This window comes from Impatiens glandulifera, chromosome 1, assembly GCF_907164915.1.
Source record: "Impatiens glandulifera chromosome 1, dImpGla2.1, whole genome shotgun sequence".
NCBI classification, from domain to species: Eukaryota; Viridiplantae; Streptophyta; class Magnoliopsida; order Ericales; family Balsaminaceae; genus Impatiens; species Impatiens glandulifera.
The window spans coordinates 46354591-46378702 of NC_061862.1; the positions used below are offsets into that span (position 1 = coordinate 46354591).

General features: G+C 29.2%; 2 protein-coding genes across 2 annotated transcripts; both read left to right on the forward strand.

Annotated features, from left to right (window-relative positions):
• The first annotated feature begins 5604 nt into the window (after positions 1-5604).
• Positions 5605-7838, forward strand: LOC124921420 (ATP-dependent 6-phosphofructokinase 2). Its single transcript, XM_047462083.1, has 2 exons — positions 5605-6202; positions 6889-7838. Exons 1-2 carry the CDS (start codon positions 5648-5650, stop codon positions 7708-7710), a joined length of 1377 nt encoding a protein of 458 aa, XP_047318039.1. The 5' UTR covers positions 5605-5647; the 3' UTR covers positions 7711-7838.
• A 14312-nt stretch (positions 7839-22150) lies between these two features.
• LOC124920622 (glucan endo-1,3-beta-glucosidase 6) lies at positions 22151-23881 on the forward strand. Its single transcript, XM_047461149.1, has 2 exons — positions 22151-22624; positions 22710-23881. The coding sequence occupies exons 1-2, from the start codon at positions 22269-22271 to the stop codon at positions 23809-23811; spliced, it is 1458 nt and encodes a 485-aa protein (XP_047317105.1). The 5' UTR covers positions 22151-22268; the 3' UTR covers positions 23812-23881.
• The last annotated feature ends 231 nt before the right edge of the window (positions 23882-24112 follow it).

Below are 24112 nucleotides of genomic sequence, written 5' to 3' on the forward strand. Positions count from 1 at the left end.
CAATATTATTCCAAAACAAAAATAAGATATCAACTCACATCTATGTGTTATTGCCACAAACAGAGAACAATTTAAGTTAATTAAAAAGATATTGTTAAGTCTTAATCGTCAATTCAACTAGCTTGCAGATTTAGTTAAATTAATAGGAAGAAATAATCAACATTGTTTAACTTAATGCTCAAAACAACAACGTAAGATGATTTTTTAAGTTTCTCATACTAAAACTAAAATATAGATATTTTGGGCAGTTAATTATTTGTATGAAAGAAAATAAACAAACATATATTAAACAATCTCATAATCTATATATCTTAATTAGGTTTTCAAAATATAGTAGTTTCATCTGGTGGTTTTTCTTTGGGTATTAAGGATGAATCTCGATCATCAAAGTCAAACGATTACTTCTAATTTCAAAAATATATTATAATTAGCAAGAATCAATTGGTCTAACAAATATCTAAACAATCAGATATTGTTCCCTTTTAGATTAATGGGTCTTCACAAAAAAAATAATAAAAAAAATAATCATCAATTAAGAGAGATTAGGTATCTTTCCCATGAAATTTGTCCACAATCAGAACAACATTAACAAAAGTAAATTAAATCATAATATTTTCATTAAAGTATAGAAATTGAAATGATTACATCAAACTAAGCAACTGTTTCTTCATCAAATAGACATGTATTTCAATCAAATTTCTGAGAAGCAGTGATCTAAACCTGTTGTTCAGCGTGGACAAGAATTTCCCTCTAATATGCTGTCTTTCTTCAAGTATTCATAATGCGGTTAATAATTAATTTATTTATTTATTTTTAAAATTAGTAATAATATATTTGATAATTTAAATGAAAATGATGGAAAAATTTTAAAAAAACCACCTACTCAGTAGGGGCGTTCAATATTTGGTCTGAACCGAATATCCGACCAAATTCGAATTCACCGAATTCGAATAAACCGAATTTGAATTTCATTTTCGGTTTTCGAATCGAATTTTAAACCAATTCGAATTCAAATACGGTTTTCGAATTAGTTTTCGAGTTTGGGTTTCAACTCAAAAACCAAACCGAAAACCGAATTCATTTTTTATAATTTATTCTTCCAAATTTAACTTAAGAATAAGTTGAAAATAATCAAACTAGAATATTTTGAATTAAGATTTATAATAAAAGAAAAAATGAAACAAAAACACTAGTGGTCTAGTGGTAGAATAGTACCCTACAATGGTATAGACCTCGGGTTCAATTCTTAGTTGGTACATTTTATTTTGAGTTTAAAATAAAAGAAAATTGAATTCAGTTTGAATTCGAATTATTCGAAGTTCAAACCGAATATAAAATTCAAATTCGGTTCGGTTTAATAAGAATTTATTCGAATTCGGTTCGGTTTTCGAATTGACGAAAAAAAACAAAAAATTCAAAGAAACCGAATTGAGGAACTCGAATAACCCAAAACCAAACCGATGAACACCTACTCAGATGAGCTCAGGACCTTCTAAATATAAAACTTAAATATTTAAAGTTAAAAACTGAAAGGTTATAAGTATTTTGAGATATTTTGTAAATTAAATAATAGTAATATTAATAGTTGTTACATTAACACTTTTTATATAAAATAATATAAATATTAAATCGAACAAAAAAATAAACCTAACTCACTAGGTAGGTCGAAATATTTTTAACTAAGGGGGACAAGATTTAAATTAAGGTCCAATACATTCTAGTTTAAAAAAAAAAAAAAAAAAAAACATTTCACACAACCTCAAATAGTTAATAAATATTAAAATTAACATTATGCCACAATTGCATTCTAAAATAACATTTAGCATTATTTAGAGTGAATTGAATAACCTCTTAATCATCAATAATTCAATAACCATTTAAACCATGAATTTCACATAAAATATTTCAATTTGATAATTTAGGTAGAAAATAATTATGTATTAAATATGCAATTAATAAAAATATATTAATATATATATATATATAGATATCTATATATATCTATATATATATATATATATATATATATATATAGATATATATATATATATATAGATATATATAGATATAGATATTAAATAGTTAGTTTTTAATTAATGAATAAAAATGGTTAATTTATTACTTAATTAAATTAACAAATTTTAACATTATCTTAATCATAATATAACATCAAACCATAAGCATATTTTCTTTCTTTTCTTTTTGTTTTATCTAATGGCTAAGATTGTTCTTTCATTGATCATCTTATTTGTCTTTATAAACATTTTTGGTATGATTTTGTTATTCTTTCTCATTACTGAAAAAAAATATTTGATCAAATAAAAATTAATTAGTAATATCTTTTTATATATTCATGTATTTTTGTAGCAGATTCTCAACTGATACATCCCATCCCGTATATAAGCGTGTCTAATTATTGACGATTGTACATACTATGGATATGATTATTGTGAACAACCTGGTTTTTTTGCAAAACCAGGTTAGGTTATTGTGTCTGTAACATATATAAAATATTCTATTGCACCAAGAAAAACTTTACAAAACTAGAATCCCTCTAATATTATTGATATGTACCTTTCTAGAATGTCATTACTTAAGTTTAATTTATGTTAAAGACTTCAACTTTATCAAATAAATCAATTTGATTTTTTATTTATACTATTATAAACAAGTTATATTACTATACATAATTTTGTTACATCCTATTTTTCAATAAATTCACTAATATAGAATAATATTTTTTCACATAATATAGAAAATTCAAATATGAAATAATATCTATATCCTAACAAATTCATAATTATAAATGACACGTTCGTGTTATTCAATACGTTATTGTGTCTGCAACATAAAATATTTTATTGCACCAAGAAAAACCTTACAAAACTAGAATCCATCTAATATTATTGATATGTACCTTTCTAGAATGTCATTAGTAAGTTTAATTTATCTTAAAGACTTCAACTTTATCAAATAAATCAATTTGATTTTTTATTTATACTATTATAAACAAGTTATATTACTATACATAATTTTGTTATATCCTATTTCCCAATAAATTCACTAATATAGAATAATATTTTTTCACATAATATAAATATGAAATACTATCTATATCCTAACAAATTCATAATTATAAATGACACGTTTGTGTTGTTACTCAATACATAAACAATTTTACATCTATTACAAGATTTTCAAAAAAAATTAAGTATTTAACAAGCTAGTTAATAATATAACAAACACACATAACATTAAATATATTAATTAAGATTTAAAATAACTAGTTCAAATAGCATGAGTAGTGGTTTAAGAAACTAAAATTTAGAATATCTTAATTTGAAGAAGTCATAAAATAATATATTTTAATAATACTTTTAATTCTCATTACAATTGTAAGCTTTCAAATAAAAATATGAAATTTTAAAAATTCTAAAAATCAAAACTAGTGTGAGAATTTATTAAATTATATATATATATATATATATTAAGTAAAATATTTAAAAGTGGATTAATATATAATAATAAAATAAATTATCATTATTAAATAAAAAATACTAATATATTTTAATTAATAAATTAAGTTATATAATTAATGAAAGAGTGATACAATAAAAGTTTATTAATGTTTAGTTTTTATTAAAAAAAATTAGGTGGTTTAGGTTTTGGTTATCTATATATAATGCTTAATTTTTAAAGTATTTGTGGTTAATTTATATATATAAAATGAGAGTAAATTGAATATTTGGGTCGAATTTTGGGTTGACCCATCCATAAATTTAAAACGGTTAAAAATAAAATAAAAATGATATATGTATGATTTGCAAATACAATTTTTTAACCAAATAGGCTAATATAAATTTATATTTTAAATTCAACCAAATTGAATGAATGCGGGACATTCTTAAAAATATAAGTTCAACTTTTTAACTAACTAATATATATATGCTTAATTTTCAAAGTGTCCAGATTGCCGGGTTGAGAGTTGGAGTTAATTTGGATGTATATGTGAGAGTAATGGATAATTGGGTCGGATTGTGGGTTGACCGCCCATAAATTTAAAACGGTTAAAAATAAAATTAAAAATGATATATGTAAGTTTCGAACTTACAACCTAACAAAACAAGTACAACTTTTTAACCAACTAGACTAATAAGATTTTATATTTTAACTTCCACACAAAATTTGATGAACGCGGAACATTCTTAATAATATAAGCTCAACTTTTTAACTAACTAATCTATCTATATATAATGATTCTTAATTTTCAAAGTGTCAGAATTGTCGGGTCGAGAGTTGTGGTTAATTTGAATATATATGTGAGAGTAAACTGATACTTAGGACGGATTGTGCGTTGACCCGCCCATAAACTTAAAATGTTTATGTATGTTTCGAACTTGCAACCTAACAAAACAAGTACAACCCTTTAACCAAATGTGATTGGGACGTGGTTTACCGATGGATAATATGCCGGTAACAATTGAAAGTGGTTAAAAAATATAATCAAATATTTGATTGACCAAAGTGTGATATCACGATGCTAAATATTAAAAAATATAAATCAAATATTTGATAGACCAAAATAGAAGTGTAAGGTCACACGATATGACTATCCACAACAGGGTGTCAAATAAGTTATCAAGTGAGTGTTAAAATAATATCAAATATTGCAGCAGAGTATCAAAATTAAGTGTTAAAATATGGGTATCAAATTTTGATACGGGACCAAATTTGATGTGGCCCAATCACAGCGTGCCAAGTGGCAGCGCTAGTGGTTACTTTTTTGTTTTTGTTTTCTTTTTTAAATACACTTTTGCATAATAATTGATAATATATATATATATATCATTATTTTTTATTTTTCGAGATCTATAAATAGAGACTTGGTTTGTGTCATTTGGACACCAAAAAATTTCTAAAATTTTCCACCATATTATCATCATTGTTGTATCACCTTTCTTCATATCATCATATTGATATTCTCCCAGACTCTTTCAATCTCGAAGAGATTCAACAACAATGGGAGTTGGAGGAATCTTTACTCAAAAGGCAAAAAGAACTTCTCGGAGAGCTTCAAAGGCGAAACAATCGTTTTAAAATTTTATTTTAAAACTCTCTATTAGAGTTTTAAAAACACTATTTAACAAATTATCAATGTTTAGAGTGTTTGTTTTCTTCTTCGTTTTAAATAATATTTGTATGTTTGATTTATCAAGTGATGAATAATATTGTTTGTGGTTAAAAAAAATGAAATTATGTATAAATTATGTGGAAGTGAGAGAAAGTGAAAAAGTAATTTTAATACCTTGAATATTTTATAATTATTTATTAATAAATTTTAAATATTTTTAGTGAAAAAAATCTCACTCCCTTCAAATTATCTCTATTTTTTTAATTTTTTTAATAAAAGTATTTAAATAAAATCCTTATAATTATATTTTATTTGTTATTAAAAAAAATAACAATAATTTAATAATTTGAACATAATATTAAAAAAGTAATTATTTGGACATAGGTGTCCTTTTCTCATCACCCTCTACATTCCACGTGCCTTAAAACCACATCTTCACCATTTCAACTTCCTTTCTTTTCCTTTCATATTCACCCACTCCAATTTTCAATTATCAGTCACCACCGACCGACATTGATGGATACAACGTCGATCTCCTTCTCCTCATTTGAACTCCAAAAACCCACCCATATCTCCGATTACCTTCCCCAAAACCTCCCCACTTTCAACAACCCTCTCCTTCAAAGCACCTTCTTCCACCCAACTCAAGGTTTCTTCGTCTCCCCCACCGACATAATCCTCCGACAGATTGCCTACGACCTCTCCTCCGACAACACAGACGTCGACTCCTCCCACCACCATGCCTACCACCGCGCTGGCCCACGCAAACAGATCTCTTTCGACCCGTCCGAGGTTAGAGCAGCGATCGTCACTTGCGGCGGCCTTTGTCCTGGTATGAATACCGTTATTAGGGAACTTGTTGTTGGTCTGTGGGAGCTTTATGGTGTGAGAGAGATCTATGGAGTGAAAGCTGGTTATAGAGGGTTCTATTCCGCGGATTGCCATGTTCAGTTGAATCCCAAACTTGTTCATAATTGGCATAAGAGAGGTGGAACTGTGCTTGAGACTTCTAGAGGTGGGTTTGATCTTGACAGGATTGTTAATTCCATTCAAGATCGTGGATTTAATCAGGTGAGTACTCATATTAATTGATCATCACGTTATGTTATATTATTGGTGTGTCTTTTGAACAATACTAATTTAAACCTCCATTAATAGTTTTGTGTTAAAATCTCTATTATATTATTTTTGTAACTTAAATCTCAACCTGTCAAAATTTGTTATCCCCTATTTGTAATTGAACCGATTTATATGACCCAATTCGTTATTTATAGGTCCATTGACCCAACAACCCGATTTATAGGTCGACCCAACCAAAACCCGAGCATGATTGACCTTACCCAATTCGAAATCAAACCCTATAATTAATATCACATATTTATTTCATATTATGGTATCCTAATAGTTAAAAATGAAATGACATTAACATACGGTTAAACTCGATTTTGAAATGTTTATTAATTTGGTTAAATTGTTGATCCAACCTCCATTAGAATCTATAAATACATACCAAAAATTGAATTTTTTTTGTGTTATTTTTGATCAGAAATCTAATTAATAGAAAATAATTGTTATTTGTTATTTATACAATGATGAGTATTTGATTTGTTCAAAAACTTTTTATTTATTTACCATATTGTCCCTCCCATTGTGAGAGGGGAACATGGGAACATATTACATTGGTAGCAGAGGATTCTCTTCATGAATGTCTCTTACATGGACATGATATCCTTAATGACTTTTGTCTTTGTTGTCAGGTTTACATTATAGGCGGCGATGGAACAATGCGAGGTGCTGTAAAGATATTCGAAGAAATTCGCCGTAAGAAACTAAAAGTAGCCATAATCGGAATTCCCAAAACCGTTGACAACGATGTCGGTATCATCGACCGTTCATTCGGGTTCCAAACCGCAGTAGAAATGGCCCAACAGGCGATCAGCGCCGCCCACGTAGAAGCAGAAAGTGGCGTAAACGGGATCGGTTTGGTAAAGCTAATGGGTCGAAGTTGCGGCCACATAGTCCTTCACGCCGCATTAAGCAGTCGAGACGTCGATTGTTGTTTGATCCCTGAAAATGAATTCTACTTGGAAGGAAAAGGAGGACTTTTCGAGTTTATCGAAACTCGTTTGAGTTCAAACGGGCACGTTGTTCTTGTGGTGGCTGAGGGTGCTGGACAGAGTATGATTCCTAGGACTGATGAGGAGAAATTGGAAAGAGATGAATCTGGGAACATGGTGTTCTTGGATGTTGGATTGTGGTTGAAGAAGGAGATTAAGAAATGGTGGGAGAAAGATCATGGTGGTGAATTGTTGACTGTGAAATATATTGATCCGACTTATATGATAAGGGCTGTTCCTGCAAATGCGACTGATAATTTGTATTGTACTTTGTTGGCACATTCGGCTATTCATGGGGGTATGGCTGGATTTACTGGTGTTGTTGCTGGTCTTGTTAATGGGAATTATGCTTATATTCCGGTTGATCAGGTGGCTAAAGCGAAGAATCCGGTTAATACTAGAGATAATAAGTGGGCATGGGTAAGATCTGTTACCAATCAGCCTGATTTTGGTATGGAATGAATTTGAAGATCATGATGATGAAAGACTTTTTAATTTTGGAGATTTAAGGGGGGAAGGCAACATGGGTATTTTATGGTCTTTCTTTATGTTTTTCTTTTTGCAAAGAATATGGAAATTATGGAGTAACAGGTCGGTTTAGATCTGGTTTAAATATAAAAAAAATACTTTATTAAAAGGATCGAAGAAAACTGTTGAAAGTTAAACCATTAAATAAAATCATCACTTGATCCAACGGTTGGCATTGTCTGCCTCTTCATTACCTTAACGTTTTTCTTTTCATTCTTCATTACCTTAACGTTTTTCTTTTCATTATAGAGTAATTGTTTGTCAAAACAATTAAGGCATTTACAATTCAATAAATACAATATAAATAAAGATTTATATTTAATCATATAAGACCTCTTATCTCTAATTAAAAACAACTTTTTTATCCTTCAACTTTCTCACTCTAGAATTCCAAAAGTCTTCTTCTTGTTTTGTGAGTGTTCTTCGAGTTCTTCGCTCGATATTTTCCGTTGAAACCCGGTGATAGTTCATGTACTTTATCAAGCTCGTTGTGTAGTGATTCCGGTACTGAATCACTACTAGATTCGTTGTACCCTGGGAGACAGCCATCTGTGATAAGCTCTAGCACACGGGGAGACGGTGAAACTGTTTTAAGGGAAATGTGTCTAACACATGCCTCGAATCAACCATCAAATACGGTGATATTGTTCTTCGTATATCTTATTTTATTTTTATTTATTTGTAACATCGTATGTATATATATTTTTCTGTTATTCAAGACAAGATATCTAACAATCTTAAAACAGTTTCGTGTGCTAAGTTATTTAGTAGCTTTTGCCGTCGAAAATCTCTGTCTTTGATGTTTCAGAAATACGAGTCGCGGTGTTGCGAAAGAAATGATGTTCATTTCGAAAAAAAAAATGAAAAAGATTCATCTTAAGGAATCAACAAATAAAGATAAGTCTTTATTGCATATAAATATGTTTGATTATTAACACATATGTTCTTATGTTTTTAAAGCTTAGTTTTATAAGCTAATATATTTTGATATGAAAATTTTCTCAAAGAAACATTAATTTGTATATTCATTATACAAATGTTATATATAAAATAAATTAAAACACAATAATTTAATTTGTTCTAGTCTTATTTAAAAATTTATTTGGTTATTAAAATTATTAATAATAATTTATGAAAATATGAAAGTAACTAATATGTTAGCTTTCAATTTTTATAAAATTTATGGTGTTAAAATTAATTATAATTGAAACATATGGTTTCAGTTTTAAAATAATTAATTATAATATATACCTTCTTTTTAATTAAGCAATATAATTAATAAAAATATGGTAGGATGATTTAATAAATAAAGAGAGATGATATCTTTATTTATACATGTCTTTATTTATACATTGTTTTATATATATTACATATTATTATGGTAATAAGTTATCGTTTTAAATGTGTATATATTCATTGGTTGACAGAGTCTAGTCAAATATCAAATATGAAGTATAAGTTGTCTCTAGAAAGAAGACAAAAGGTCATAAAAGCGGTACAACAATGAAATAGCGCATTGGTGCAGTGGTTCAAAGTTCAGACGCGATGGTGCGTGACGGAAGGGAGGTCTCCTGTTCAAATCTAACTGATAAGATGATTTCTTTTGTAGAAATCAGACGTGATAAAATGACATTAGTCATTTACGTTGAATCTTTTATAGAAATCGGACGTGATAAAATGACACTAGTCATTTATGTTGAAACCATTCCAATTTCTTGTGTAGAAATTATGAGATGAATGGATAGTCAATAATTTCTATCAAATTTCTTGATAGAAATCAGACTAGTTAAAATGACTTTAGTCATTGATGTTGAAACCATTCGAATTTCTTGTGTAGAAATTATGAGATGAATGGATAGTCAATAATTTCTTGGTAGAAATCAGACTTTTAAAATGACTCTATCCCATGATGTTGAAGATGAATGAGGTCTTCTTATATAAAAAAAAAACATGATTTGTCTAAATGACATTAATTATGAATGTTGAAATCATTATAATTTCTTATGTAGAAATTATGAAATAAATTGAGCATAGAAATTTTAATTTCTTAAGATTAAATAAGTTTTTTGTGTTAGAACTTATTCTAATCATGCATTGAAAGAGACAATTATGTAAGTCGATATATTTTCGCAAGAATTATCTTGGTGAGAATGATCCACCTAGATTTGTTTTGAGCATTGCCGCTTCACGTGGATTATCGTTCATAACACGATAATGTAATTACTTCGATTAAGACATGAGGTACATTTGTAGTTATGTTTTATTTGATCATATTGCTAATTGATTATTATTATAAATCATGCATATTAGCTAATAATATGATGATTCATGTTATTCATAATAAGTATGATTATCTAGAAATTTTTATATATATATATATATATAAATTAAGATTTATTTTCTATTTATTTTTATTTTAATAGATAATTTTGAAATTTGTCACAAATTGTATTCTTGATTGACAAAGATTTCTTATAGAATGTTAAAGGTCATCTAATTAATTAAGAAATGAATAATTGATGACATGGATATTTATTTATATAATTAGTTAGTTTTATATTTGATTAAAGATAAATGAAACATTCTAATTAAGTGTAATAATTAATATTTTAATTAATTATCATGTATTTTTAAACTGTATTTTTAATGATAAATGAAGTTGTATATATATTTATTTAATAATATATATGACATATTATTTATCTGATTACGTTTCTATGTTATTGACTATATATATTATAGTTGTTTTGTCATTGTGGTGACTAAAATGAAAGAAGAAATAATATATAATATCATATATATGGATATATTAATTTTGGTTTAATATATTATATTTGATATACATTGTTCAATTGCATCATTAAGACTTACTTAATTTGATAATTTTGAAATCAAATAATTACAAGCAAAGTCTTGTTTGATTTGAGAATAATGTGGCAAACGTGCCGATATTACGGGATGCAAACGTGCAACCAGAAATAAATGTCTAAGCGACTTCGGTCAAATATGCTTGAAACATTATGATTTCTTTTGTAGAAATCATGTGATATGGTGATTATTTATTTGATTAAATATTCTAATTTCTTTTATAGAAATTAAGTGTTGAAATAAATATTTTAATTGATTAAATATTTTTAATTTCTTATGCAGAGATTATGTGAAGAATGATTTATATATGAATAAACATTCTAATCTCTTGTATAGAAATTATATTGTATTCAATTAAATATTTATGATATAGTTATCTTATTCATTGTATGATAAGTATAACAAAAGAAATCTGTAAAAGAACTGTGTGACAATTTCTTGATTAGAAAATCATTGATTTAAATCATACAAATGTGTGTGATTTAAAAAGGATACCAACACGAATGTGGGGGCAAATATTTTTATTGATCATAACACAAAAATAATTGTGTATATTATGATAAATATAAAAAATAATTTGTTGTTAGAGAAATATGTTCTCTATAAATGATAAAGTTGCGCAACTTTATAAAAAGAAATAAAATAACAAGAAAATGTCTTGTTTATATTTGCTGAGTTGGTTTTCAAATCGATATTTTAGATTTGATGATTTTGAAATCAAGAAACGTGTTATATTTTGACATTATTTTCATAAAAAACTTTGAAGAACCAATGTCTTCAAAAGGATTTTATGAAATAAATGAAAAAGAAAGTTTATAAAGTCTTGATATGACTTATAATTTTTTTTTTTATAATAATGATATGAAAATTTGATCATAATTTTATTAAAAAGTGGATGTGACAATTATATATATCTTGAAGACAATGAAAATTATTTCATTACGTGTCTTTTGTACGATATTTTTATCGTTAAAAATTACGATAAAAATGATTAAATCCATAAAGGATATGAATTGCACTAAACGAAATATCATGTTGTTATCAAATGATATATTGATATTATTAAATGAAAGACTTTACGTCTTAAAGTGAATATATTTACACTTAGAAGTGCAATCTACGTATGAAAGTCTTCTAAGAAACTTATGATGGATAGATTAAACGTTATAATCTATATTTTTGACTTATGTCGAAAAATAAAATATTTTTATGTAAAATATATAATCGTTTACACGAAGGAAGAATAGTTCAAAGACATTTTGTCTACTATTTAGCCAAGTAAACAATATTTTCATAAAAAATTAAATGATAAGCATGTACTAATGACTATGCTTCTTATTAGAAGATGTTCCAAGGTTAACTAAGAATGTACCAACATAAATTTCTAATTATTGTGATAGTAATTAAAAATTGGACAAACTTAGAGTCAGTGACAAGTCTAGACATACACGTCTTAGACATAATGTCATTAGATTATACTCTCTAATGGAGTTATCAAATTTGACTATGTAAGTCAAAGATAACATTGTGGATCCACTAATCAGATTATTGAATAGAGAGATAGTTTGAAGTCTTTTGAGACTGCCTACTATAAGTTGGTATGAAGGAAAACCCAACCTATGCAGACTGGAGATCCCAAGAACTAGGTTCAATGGGACAACCTAATTGTACTGACTTGGAAAGTTATTGTTGAGGATTAATCCTATAACAAAACAATATATATTTTGACGAGGATAAGCATATCGCTTTTAATGATTCTTTGTGAGCAAAGAGATCACCTATGTGAGGGAGAAGTGGGGCCGCTTCGAAAGAATTGCACGGCTCAATTCTAGACCCTCTCACAGAACCAGGCGCGTGTTCCATGGCCAAAACGGACACAACCATGAGAGCTTGACATGTATTAGGGAGAATTTTATGTGAAAGTGTGTAATCGTTTACACAAAAGGCAGAATAGTTCAAGGACATCGAGTCTACTAATCAGCTAGTAAAGTTATATGCTTTCACAAGGGAAGGTTCAAAGGGTTACACCTACCTATCCTATGTAGAATTCAACTGTTGAACCTTTCACCGGGTTAATCTTTCAATTTCCATTAATGTGGGGGATTGTTGGAATTTTTAAACTAGTTCTATAAATTCCATTATTGAATGGAAATTAGAATATGGATAATAAAATCAAATCAAATTCACATGAAATTCAAACGTGAATTAAAGGGTGAAATTTGATCCAAATGTATAATTTAAATCAATTAATTTAAATTAATTGATCTAAAATGTCTTGATGACCAATTAACAAAATGTTGTTAATTTGTAGTATAACTTACATGAGTTTGTTATTATTATTATTATTTGTTATGATAATTTATATTATTATTAACAAATTGGAAAACCATGTAATGTTAGTATTGAATTGTAAATGCCTTAATTGTTTTGACAAACAATTACTCTATAATGAAGAGAAAAACGTTAAGGTAATGAAGAGGCAGACAATGCCAACCGTTGGATCAAATGATGATTTTATTTAATGGTTTAACTTTCAACAATATAAGACCTCTTATCTCTAATCAAAAACAACTTTTTTATCCTTCAACTTTCTCACTCTAGAATCCAAAAGCCTTCTTTTTGTTTTGTGAGTGTTCTTCGAGTTCTTCGCTCGATATTTTCCGTTGAAACCCGGTGATAGTTCAGGTACTTTATCAAGCTCGTTGTGTAGTGATTCTGGTACTGAATCACTACTAGATTCGTTGTACCCTGGGAGACAGCCATCTGTGATAAGCTCTAGCACACGGAGAGACGGTGGAACTATTTTAAGGGAAATGTGTCTAACACATGCCTCGAATCAACCATCAAATACGGTGATATTGTTCTTCGTATATCTTATTTTATTTTTATTTATTTGTAACATCGTATGTATATATATTTTTCTGTTATTCAAGACAAGATATCTAACAGAAACAAAGTTACCAAATAATTTCTAAAATTTTTTATATATTAGACTTTCATGTGTTGGTGTTTCACTTTTTTTTTTTTCAAATTATTCTTTTAGGATAATAATAATTTTAATAATATTATTTTGTAGAGGTAATATAACTCAAAAAAAGAAAAGAAGACAGCTCTACATTACATTTAACTATAGATTAAATTAAGTTGAATATAAATTTAAATGGGAAGAATATTAATTTGAACAAAAACATTTAAGTTTTAAAGTTGACCCATGTTATTTTTTTAAATTAATATATATTATACATTTATTTTATTCACAATTCTAAATAATAAAAATTTTACATTTTTAAAGACATTAATCGAATAACTTATACATTTTAACGAACATTAACAATAATTTTTTAATTAATATATTTTTAACATTTATTTTTATTAATATTCTTAAACAATAAAATCAACAACTTTTACCTTTCTCATATTCTTATTAGCCTAATTCACTAAGTTGTCACAAAATAAACTAATAATATATCTCATTTAGTGCATCCATTACATACATCCATATATCTAACCAAATTCATAATTGAGTGGTAATTATGTGTTGTAATTGAGTGACACCAATAATAATTGATTCACCTACACTTAGGGGTGAACAAACGGGTAAATCCAACTCGTATTATCCAAATCATATTTAACCCAAATTAAATTTACCCAACCCATAACTCAACCCATATTATTTACTAATATAGGTTAGGTATGGGTTGGGTAACCCAAATTATTATTATTTTTTATTTTTTTATTTAACATTTATTTAACTCATTTAACACATTTTTATCCGTTTAACACATTTTTGATATGTTTAACACATTTTTCACATTTTTGGCACGTTTAACACGTTTTTCACGTTTAAAACGTTTTTCACATTTTTAACACGTTTAATACGTTTTCCATACGTTTAACACGTTTCGGCACGTTTAACACGTTTTTGACATGCTATACATGTTTTTGGCACGTTTAACACGTTTTTAACACGGTGAACACGTTTTTTCATGTTTTTGGCATGTTTAACACGTTTTTAACACGTTTGACACGTTTTTCACGATTAAGACACATTTAACACATTTTGATACGTTTTGGGCACGTTTAACACGTTTTGACACATTTAACATGTTTTTCACGGTTTTCACGTTCTTGACACGTTTAACATATTTTTAACATGTTTTCATACGTTTTTAGCACATTTAACATGTTTTGACACGTTTTCCATATTTACCACGTTTTTAGCACGTTTTGACATGTTTAACACGTTTCTCATATTTTTGATACGTTTAATACGTTTTTCACACATATAACGTGCTAAAACGTGCCAAAAACGTGAAAAATATGTTAAACATGCCAAAAACGTATTAAACGTGCCAAAAACGTGTTAAAACTTGTCAAAATATGTTAACATGCAAAAAAAACATGTTAAACATGTTCAAAATATGTTAACATGCAAAAAAAACATGTTAAACATGTTCAAAATATGTTAAATGTATAAAAACGTGTTAAATGTGTTAAAATGTCAAAACGTGCCAAAAAACGTGTTAAACGTACGAAAACGTGTTAAATAAGCCAAAACGTGTTCAACATATCAAAAATGTGTTAAACGTGCCAAAATATAAAAAAAAACGTATTAAACGTGTGAAAAACGTGTCAAATATGTCAAAAATGTGTTAAACATGCTAAAAACGTGAAAATATGTTAAACGTGTGAAATGTGTAAAACGTGTTAAACATATCAAAAATGTGTTTAAATGTCAAAAACGTGTTAAACGTGCCAAAACGTGAAAACCGTGTTAAACGTGATAAAACGTGAAAACCATGTTAAACTTATCAAAAACATGTTAAACGTGCCAATACGTGAAAACCATGTTAAAATTATCAAAAACGTGTTAAATGTGCCAAAGACGTGAAAACCATGTTAAACTTATCAAAAACATGTTAAATATGTCAAAAACGTGTTAAACGTGCCAAAAATATAAAAACGTATTAAATTTATCAAAAACTTGTTAAACGTATTAAATATGTCAAAAACGTGTTAAACGTGTGAAACACGTGTTATTAGTATGAAAACGTGTTAAACATGTAAAAAAATGTGTTAAACGTGCCAAAAATGTGAAAACATGTGAAAACGTGTTAAACATGTCAAAAACACATTCGACTTAAAGTTGGAAGATGATTAGTTTATATTAGATTAATAATAGAAAATTAAATTAAATTGATATAATTTTGGTAATATGGATAACCCTAACCCAACCCAAATTAAACTCAATCCATACTTAATACAACCCATATTCAACCCAACCCAAATTAACCAACCCAAATTAATATTTTGGGTTTGGATTAGGGTTGAGTTTGGGTAAACCCAAATTATGCTCACCCCTACCTACACCTCTACTTCCACCAATTTTTACATCTCTACCTCCACCAATTTTTACATCTCCACATTAATGTGTAAGTACTCTAGTACATGTACCAATTAATGTAATGATTGATAAAAAAAATTTATTATTTTAAAATATACAAACCTAAAATAATATAATAAGTTATATATTTCTGAATATTACCCAAAATATTCTAAAGTAAACTAGAGAATTCTCTTTGTGAGGATTGTCTTTGTGAGAATGGTTGTTGTGAGGATTGACCTTGTGAGAATGGTTGTTGTGAGAATTGGCCTGGTGAGAATGGTCTTTGTGAGGACTAGCCTTGTGAGAATGGTTGTTGGATTGGACTTGTGATAATTTTCTTTGTGAGGAATGGCCTTGTGAGAATGGTTGTTATGAGGATTGACCTTGTGAGAATGTTCTTTGTGAGGACTGGTCTTGTGACTATGGTGGTTGTGGGACTTGTCCTTGTGACCATGGTGTGACTTGTCATTGCGAAGATTGTCCTTGTGTGTATGTGCATGCACCATAAAATCCTATAATTTAGACATTAAATTTTATGAAATTAATATTTACACATTAAATTACCTAAATTATTGCTTGGAGGAGCATTGACAATTCCATTACCAGTTATAGTATTGCATCCTTTTTTGTTATGCCTTTCTTTTCCACAATTAGTGCAATGCATTTTTTTTCTTCTTCTTGACTTTTTTCCATGAGATTTTGGTTCTTCAGGAGTTCTCCTTCTATTTGTCTTTGGCCTACCAAGTGGTCTCTCATGTTTTCGTGGTAAAATTTTCTCTTTAATATCACTCTTCTAAAATTTTGGTCCTCTCAAAGTTTGTATATCAACCATGTATTCTTTGAGATGCGTATCCTTCTTATACCAATGAGAAATCTTCAATATTACCACTTGAATGATAAATTCCACAAACAACATGTCTACAAGGAGTACCTCTTATATTTCAAAATTTACAAGAGCATTTTTCAATTATAAGGTCTACCGTGTGGCTATGATCATCCTAAGTTGTTTCATAACATGTATTACCATTGAAATTCAAGTGGAATTCGTGATATCTAGATTTACTCAACTCGAGTAGTTTTTTAGCCTTTGTTGATATATTTTGATGCCATTTTTGAATTGATCTTCTCTTCCTTGAAATCCTTTTTGTGGCAATTAACTTGATGATTGATATATTTTTTGTAGCCTTAGGCGATATATTTTGATGCCATTTCTGAATTGATCTTCTCTTCCTTGAAATTGTTTTTGTGGCAATTAACTTGATCATTTCTGTTGAGGTGTTTCTTGCCATTGCGGGCGGGTTTTAAATTCCGGGTAAACGGGTCAGGGTTTTCTGTTATGAAAACGGGTTAGAGTATAAATACTTTTTTTGGTATTTTTCTCATAACATACAGTAAGGTTGAGAGAGAGTGAATTACAGATCTAGGATTTTTCTGGTTTCCTTCTTCTTCTTGTTCTTTGGCTGATCCAGAGAGAAAGATTGGGAGAACTTTTGATTGTGGAGTAGTCCAATCATTCCTAGTGTAATCACTTCTTTCATTTGAGAGCAGGGCATGTAAGTTTCTATATTGACATTTCTTTGATTTAGTGAAACTTATCCCTCCCGTGGACGTAGGTCGATTTTGACTGAACCACGTATATTGTGTTGTCGTTTATTGTTTTGTGCTATTTCAGTTTTCGTAATTTGTTTGTCGTCATAGACGATTTGGAAACTGATTTGTTACAGGTTTGATTTCGAAGAAGATCCATAGTTTTGCTGTTGCAAAACCCAACAAATTCTAATATATTGACAATAGACTTTTCCCTCTGAATTAGAATCGATGCATTAAAAGCCTCACACATGTTGTTTTCAATTACATCACATTTGGGTACCTCTCAGATAAAGGCTTCAGTCCATTTTTTTCCGGAACAGAAATAACTCTTCTTGCAACACTCTCCATTAGTTGATCCAACTTTAGAATATTGACATCTAGTTGTTCTAGATACGTTGATTTAGAACAATCCCCAAACTACAATTTAAGATCAGTGCCTTTGCATTTCTTCAACCAATTAGCATACTAATGCTTCGCGAAAAGCCTATGCTCAACTTCGGAAAAAACATGTTTAACAGTTACGATTAGTCCCTATAATTATAAGAAAGTAAAGTAGCCAATAAGTAATCAAAATATAATAAAATGATGTAATAATAAGTAAAAACAAAAAGAAATATTATATTTTGCATGTCTGAAATAATTGTCAAATCAACACCATCCAAGAAACCATCACCAATATCTTTCATTAAAAGTTCAAAAAACCATCTCCATGAATCCGTGCTCTTAGATTCTGCCACAGCCTCCCAGACAATTGGGTACATCTGGTTGTTGTCGTCTTGACCGATGGTAGATAATAACTCTCCATTACAAACCGTTTTTAAAAAAGACCCGTCAACTCTAATAATTGGTCTACATATAGACAACCAACCATTCTTGCAAACATCAAAACAAACATAAAATCTTTTGAAAATTAATTCATTAGTCTCTTCATCTTTTTTTACCTTCAATTCAACTGATGATCCCGGATTACTCAATTTAATTTCTTCGGCATATCTCCACAAAGAATTGTATTGAAATAAATGATATCCTTTAATTTTTTTCAACAATTAATTGTTTTGCTCTCCTAACCATTGATTGAATAACATCATCATCCAATTCTGTCTTGCATAGTTCCTTGAACACTTTAAGTTTAATAGTAGGTTCTATCGTAATTCAATTTTCAAACTTGTTGGCAAGAAACTTAGTTGTTATTAGTCCATTCTTGTTATCTATATAACAAGTATGCTTTGGTTGATATTTCTTGATAATTCATTTTTCATCAGTTTTGTCTACACTAACCCACAAGACCCAAGGACAAGCACCGTTATTACATACAGATCTAATTCGGATGTTGTCAGCAATATTTAATCTCAACGCACACTGTTTTCACAACCATATTCAATTATGGAATATTTCACATCTTCTTTAAAGTTAAAGGACATGCCAACCATAAATAATCCAGAAATAAACCTTCAACATGGAGTCATCAAAACTTAACCATTAGATTGTAATTTCTCTTCCAAAGGAAAAATGTCATCACGGATAAAAAAAACATAAGAAGAAGATTTGTAAACGTCATTACTTATCGTCACTGTTCATTATGAACTTTGTTTGAGACTAGTCGAAATAGGAAGGCAGAGTTGAGGTCTCAAAGCTCGACTAAATATCAAAGTTTATCGTGGTAGGGTTTTGAGATTTGACGCAACGAGGCTTCAAGGTTATGCAATAAGAAATATCCTAACATCTCTCGCGAAATACAATCTCGGTTCTGAAATCAAAATCTCCTCTCCCATTGCTCTCCATGTCCTCGTCAACTCGTACCCGTCTTTCGTCGGTTCCTTTCGACTCGAACTTATCGAGCCTACTGTAAAACCATTACTCAAATTCCTTAGAGAAACCGAATCATTCAAAGAACAAGAATATTGGGCTTAGTGAATTAAGGCAACATGTAGAAGAGATAAATTGTTAATGCCTCTCAAAATGTAAATGTTTTTGTTATTTAGAGTTTTAAATAAAAATAAATATATAATACATATTAATTTTAAAAAAATGAATCACATATGTCATCATTTAACGAAAAACTTAACAAGTTTGCATGTTTTTCAAACAGTGACATAGATGAACATTAAGCTCAATTACAGTGGTATAAACGAATAAAAAATAGTTTAGTGATATACGTGAATATTCTATTATAGTTCGATGACAAAATTGACCTTCTTCCCAAATTTAAATTAGGTTTTACCATGTTATCTCACTTTTTTTTTCTTAAACACAACAGATATATACAATATTATAATCCTAAATAAGTCATATTTATAAATTTATTATTAATCAATAAAATTAATTATATATATTATATTTTAATTAATTCATTAAATATGGACAAAAAAGTTGATATGTTTTTGTTTAAATTTTGTATTAGTTTTAGTTAATAAATTTCGAATTTAGATAGTTATTTGAACATATGTTAGATCACAAATTGATTTTTATTATATCTACAATTTTGATGTTTTTAGTTTAAATTTGATTAAAATAGTTGACAGTTTAAATGAGTTTAAGATAATATAATTCATTCAGATTGAATGCAATTGAATTAGGGCGGTAATTGAGTCGAACCGTTCGATTAAAGCTCGACTTAGCTTGACTTTGATCAAGTTCGAGTCGAGCTCAAACTTGATCATTTAATATTCGAATCGAGCTCTAGCTCATATAATATTGTTTGATAGTTTGTCGATCTTGTTTAGCCTGATAATATATAATACTTTTTTTAATATTAAAATTATAAAACAAATATTTTTTTACTCTCTTTTCAAAGTCCATATATCATATGGACTCAAAAGTTAAAAAACAAAACAATAATTCTCTAATGCATCATAATCTATGTGTCTCTTTCTATTCATCATTCTATCCGTCATTCATAAGAACTAGTATGTATCCCGTGCATTTGCACGAGTAATAATAATATAAAAAACCGTGAAAAAAATATTACGATAAAATTTTTATGAGCGGGTCAACCCACAATCCGACTCAAGTATCCATTTACTCTCATATATATCCAAATTAACCACAGTTCTCGACACGGCAATCCAGACACTTTAAAAATTAAGCATCATTATATATATATAGATTAGTTAGTTAAAAAGTTGAACTTATATTGTTAAAATATCACGCGTTTATCAAATTTTGGGTTGAATTTAAAATAAAAAGTGTTATTAATCTAGTTGGTTAAAAGGATGTACTTGTTTTGTTAGGTTGCAAGTTCGAACCATACCTACAGCATTTTTAATTTTATTTTTAACCGTTTTAAGTTTATGGGCGGGTCAACCCACAATCCGACCCAAGTATCCATTTACTCTCACATATATCCAAATTAACCACAGCTCTCGACCCGGCAATCCGGACACTTTAAAAATTAAGCATCATTATATATATATATATAGATTACTTCACTTCATATTATCTCTTATTTGCATCATTTTTTTTACTCATTTAAAAGATTTTGTTTTATTTTTTCATATTATTTATCACTTATTCACAAGTGTAGTAATAACTTTTAGTTTTAGAAAAGTCGAGTTTGAAAATTTAATTTTAATTCAAATTTTTCGAGTTGAGCTGAATTTGTAGATAAAGAATTGAGTTTGGGCTAAAATTTTTAAACTCTTTTGAATAGAGCTAATAAATACTTAATCGTGAGTTGACTCATTTGTCACTATAAATTGAATAAATCTAAAATTTGAACTTGTATTACCATTTCAAATTTGAACTCTTACGTATCACCATTTATTGTGTTAATATGCTAATAACACATTAAAAAAATAAAATCAATAGCTAGTAAATAATCACTTTTCACTTGCATGAATTAAGGGATACTTAAAGATTAATTAATAGCTTAATGAGTAACTTTATCACTTTTTGTCGGCCCCATGAACTTGGCAAATGAGCCAATTTAATATCCCATATCAGAATGCAACATCACTATAGCACTACCGACCAACTGCACAATAAAAGAGAGATAATTAACATTTTTTTATAAATAAAGTCTATAAATTTAATAAATATGAAACTAACATGAAACCGTATACTGTAATTATGAATTATTTAAGTGTAAAAATTAAATTAGTAATATTTAATCTTTTAAAAATTACTCTAACTAATATACTCAAATAATTATTAATTTAAATATATTTTTTTAATTAAATCTCACTACAAATTCTTGGAATGCATGATTAACTTTATAAATTATATATCTATATATAAATATATACTCTAAAAATAAATTGATAGTTTTTGAACAGTGGGTATTTATATTTATTTTATAGCCAATATATTCTATTTTAAAAGATTAAAATCTCAGTTGCACATTATTCAAAGTTCAAGGGCATTATATTTTTTATTTTATTCTTCAACCAATAAGTGCCAGGTGTCGCAAAAGAGACACTTATCACCCACCAATTAAGAGGGTACTTTGGGAATTTCGTCCTTTCAACCGCTCTTGATTATATTTTTTATTTTCTTCTTCATAAAATCACTATTTGACATAACTGGGTTGCTCAACTCAAGCTCTTCACTTTACTATTTTTCTCTCTAGATCTCAAACGCACAGAACTGGAATCAATGAACGATCGAGGAACAAAATACTGAGAATAATCGCTCAAAACACCCATTTCAAATGGCAATACCCACCAAGATTTCAGCATTTCTAGCTTTAGCGGTGGCCGCGGCGGTTTGGAGTTGGTCGGCGGAGGTTGTGGAATCAGCTATTGGAGTTAACTGGGGGACACTGGCTTCTCATAGACTATCCTCTTCAACGGTTGTTAATCTTCTCAAGAGCAACAAAATACAGAAGGTGAAACTGTTCGATGCTGATTCCCGTGTCCTCCGATCCTTACTTGGAAGTAATATTGAAGTTATGGTTGGAATACCCAATGAGATGTTATCTGAAATCAGCTCTTCTTCTATCGCTTCTGATTTGTGGGTCTCGCAGAATGTTTCTCGTTATATTGGTAAAGGAGGAGTTGACATAAGGTATATTAATGTTTCGTAGTTTATGATTATGAAAACCTAAAATAGTTGTTAATTTGCTTTCATTCTTCTATGCCTATCATGTTAGATATGTTGCAGTAGGAAACGAGCCATTCCTTACAAGCTATTCAGGACAATTTCAGTCATACGTTATACCTGCACTTACAAATGTTCAACAATCACTAGTCAAAGCAAACTTAGCTAACTTGATTAAGCTAGTCGTTCCCTGTAATGCCGATGCTTACCAAGCCACATTACCTTCTCAAGGAGCCTTCAGACCAGATCTCACGCAGATCATGACCCAACTTGTTTCCTTTCTCAACGCTAACGGTTCTCCATTTGTAGTCAACATATATCCCTTTTTAAGCCTAAACAGCAACTCAGATTTCCCCCAAGATTATGCCTTTTTCGAGGGCACTACCCATTCCGTAGCTGATGGACCAAACGTTTACTACAACGCGTTTGATGGGAACTATGACACGCTTGTTTCAGCTCTTACCAAAATTGGCTCTGGACAAATGCCAATAGTGGTTGGGGAAATCGGTTGGCCAACAGAAGGAGCTAACTCCGCGAATCTCACAGCTGCTAAAGTTTTCAATCAAGGACTTGTTAAAAACATCTTAAGCGGTAAAGGGACACCTTTGAGGCCGGGTATACCTCCGATTGATATATATCTGTTCAGTCTTCTCGATGAAGGAGCGAAAAGCATACTTCCAGGGAATTTCGAGAGACATTGGGGGATTTTTTCGTTTGATGGTCAGGCTAAGTACAGGTTAAACCTAGGAAATGGGATGATTAAGAATGCTAAAGACGTTTCTTATCTTCCTTCGAGATGGTGTGTGGCTGATCCGTCTAAGGATTTAGGGGATGTGTCGAACCATATGGGAATCGCTTGTGGTGCGGCTGACTGCACCACACTTAGCTTTGGGGGATCGTGTAATGGAATTGGTGTGAAGGGGAATACTTCTTATGCGTTTAATAGTTATTATCAGATGATGAAACAAGATGAGAAGAGCTGCGATTTTGATGGGTTTGGAATGATCACTTTTTTGGACCCATCTATTGGTGACTGTAGATTTCTTGTTGGAGTTGATGATAGTCATGCCCAATCTGGGTTAGTGAGTCATTGTTGGGCGTATGTTCTTCGGTTATCGATTCTGTGGGGGTTAATCATCTTCGCCGTCGGGTGAAAAAGGTTAGTGTTTTATCGAGTTGTTCTTATAGATTTTATGCTTTCTTTTGTCTTCTATTTGAAGATTCTATAAGAGTTGGTTTAGCTATTAGATAAACACAGTGAGCCATTGAGGCAATATTCTATGTATTATATATATTTTTTTTCTCTATAAGAAAAGTGTAAAACATAACTTCTCTTTAAGGTAGCTAAGGTTGAAAGAGTCTTATTGATTCCGCCATAAGTTGGAGTGTTAATAATAATAAACAAGAAAACAGAACACAAACATTAATATCCCAAACACATATAGTGCATAGTTC

Coding starts and splice junctions, on each gene's coding strand:
- LOC124921420 (XM_047462083.1), top strand. CDS start 5,648: ATGGATACAACGTCGATCTCCTTCTCCTCATTTGAACTCCAAAAACCC. Junction 6,203..6,888: donor AAGATCGTGGATTTAATCAG/GTGAGTACTCAT, acceptor CTTTGTTGTCAG/GTTTACATTATAGGCGGCGA.
- LOC124920622 (XM_047461149.1), top strand. CDS start 22,269: ATGGCAATACCCACCAAGATTTCAGCATTTCTAGCTTTAGCGGTGGCC. Junction 22,625..22,709: donor AAAGGAGGAGTTGACATAAG/GTATATTAATGT, acceptor CTATCATGTTAG/ATATGTTGCAGTAGGAAACG.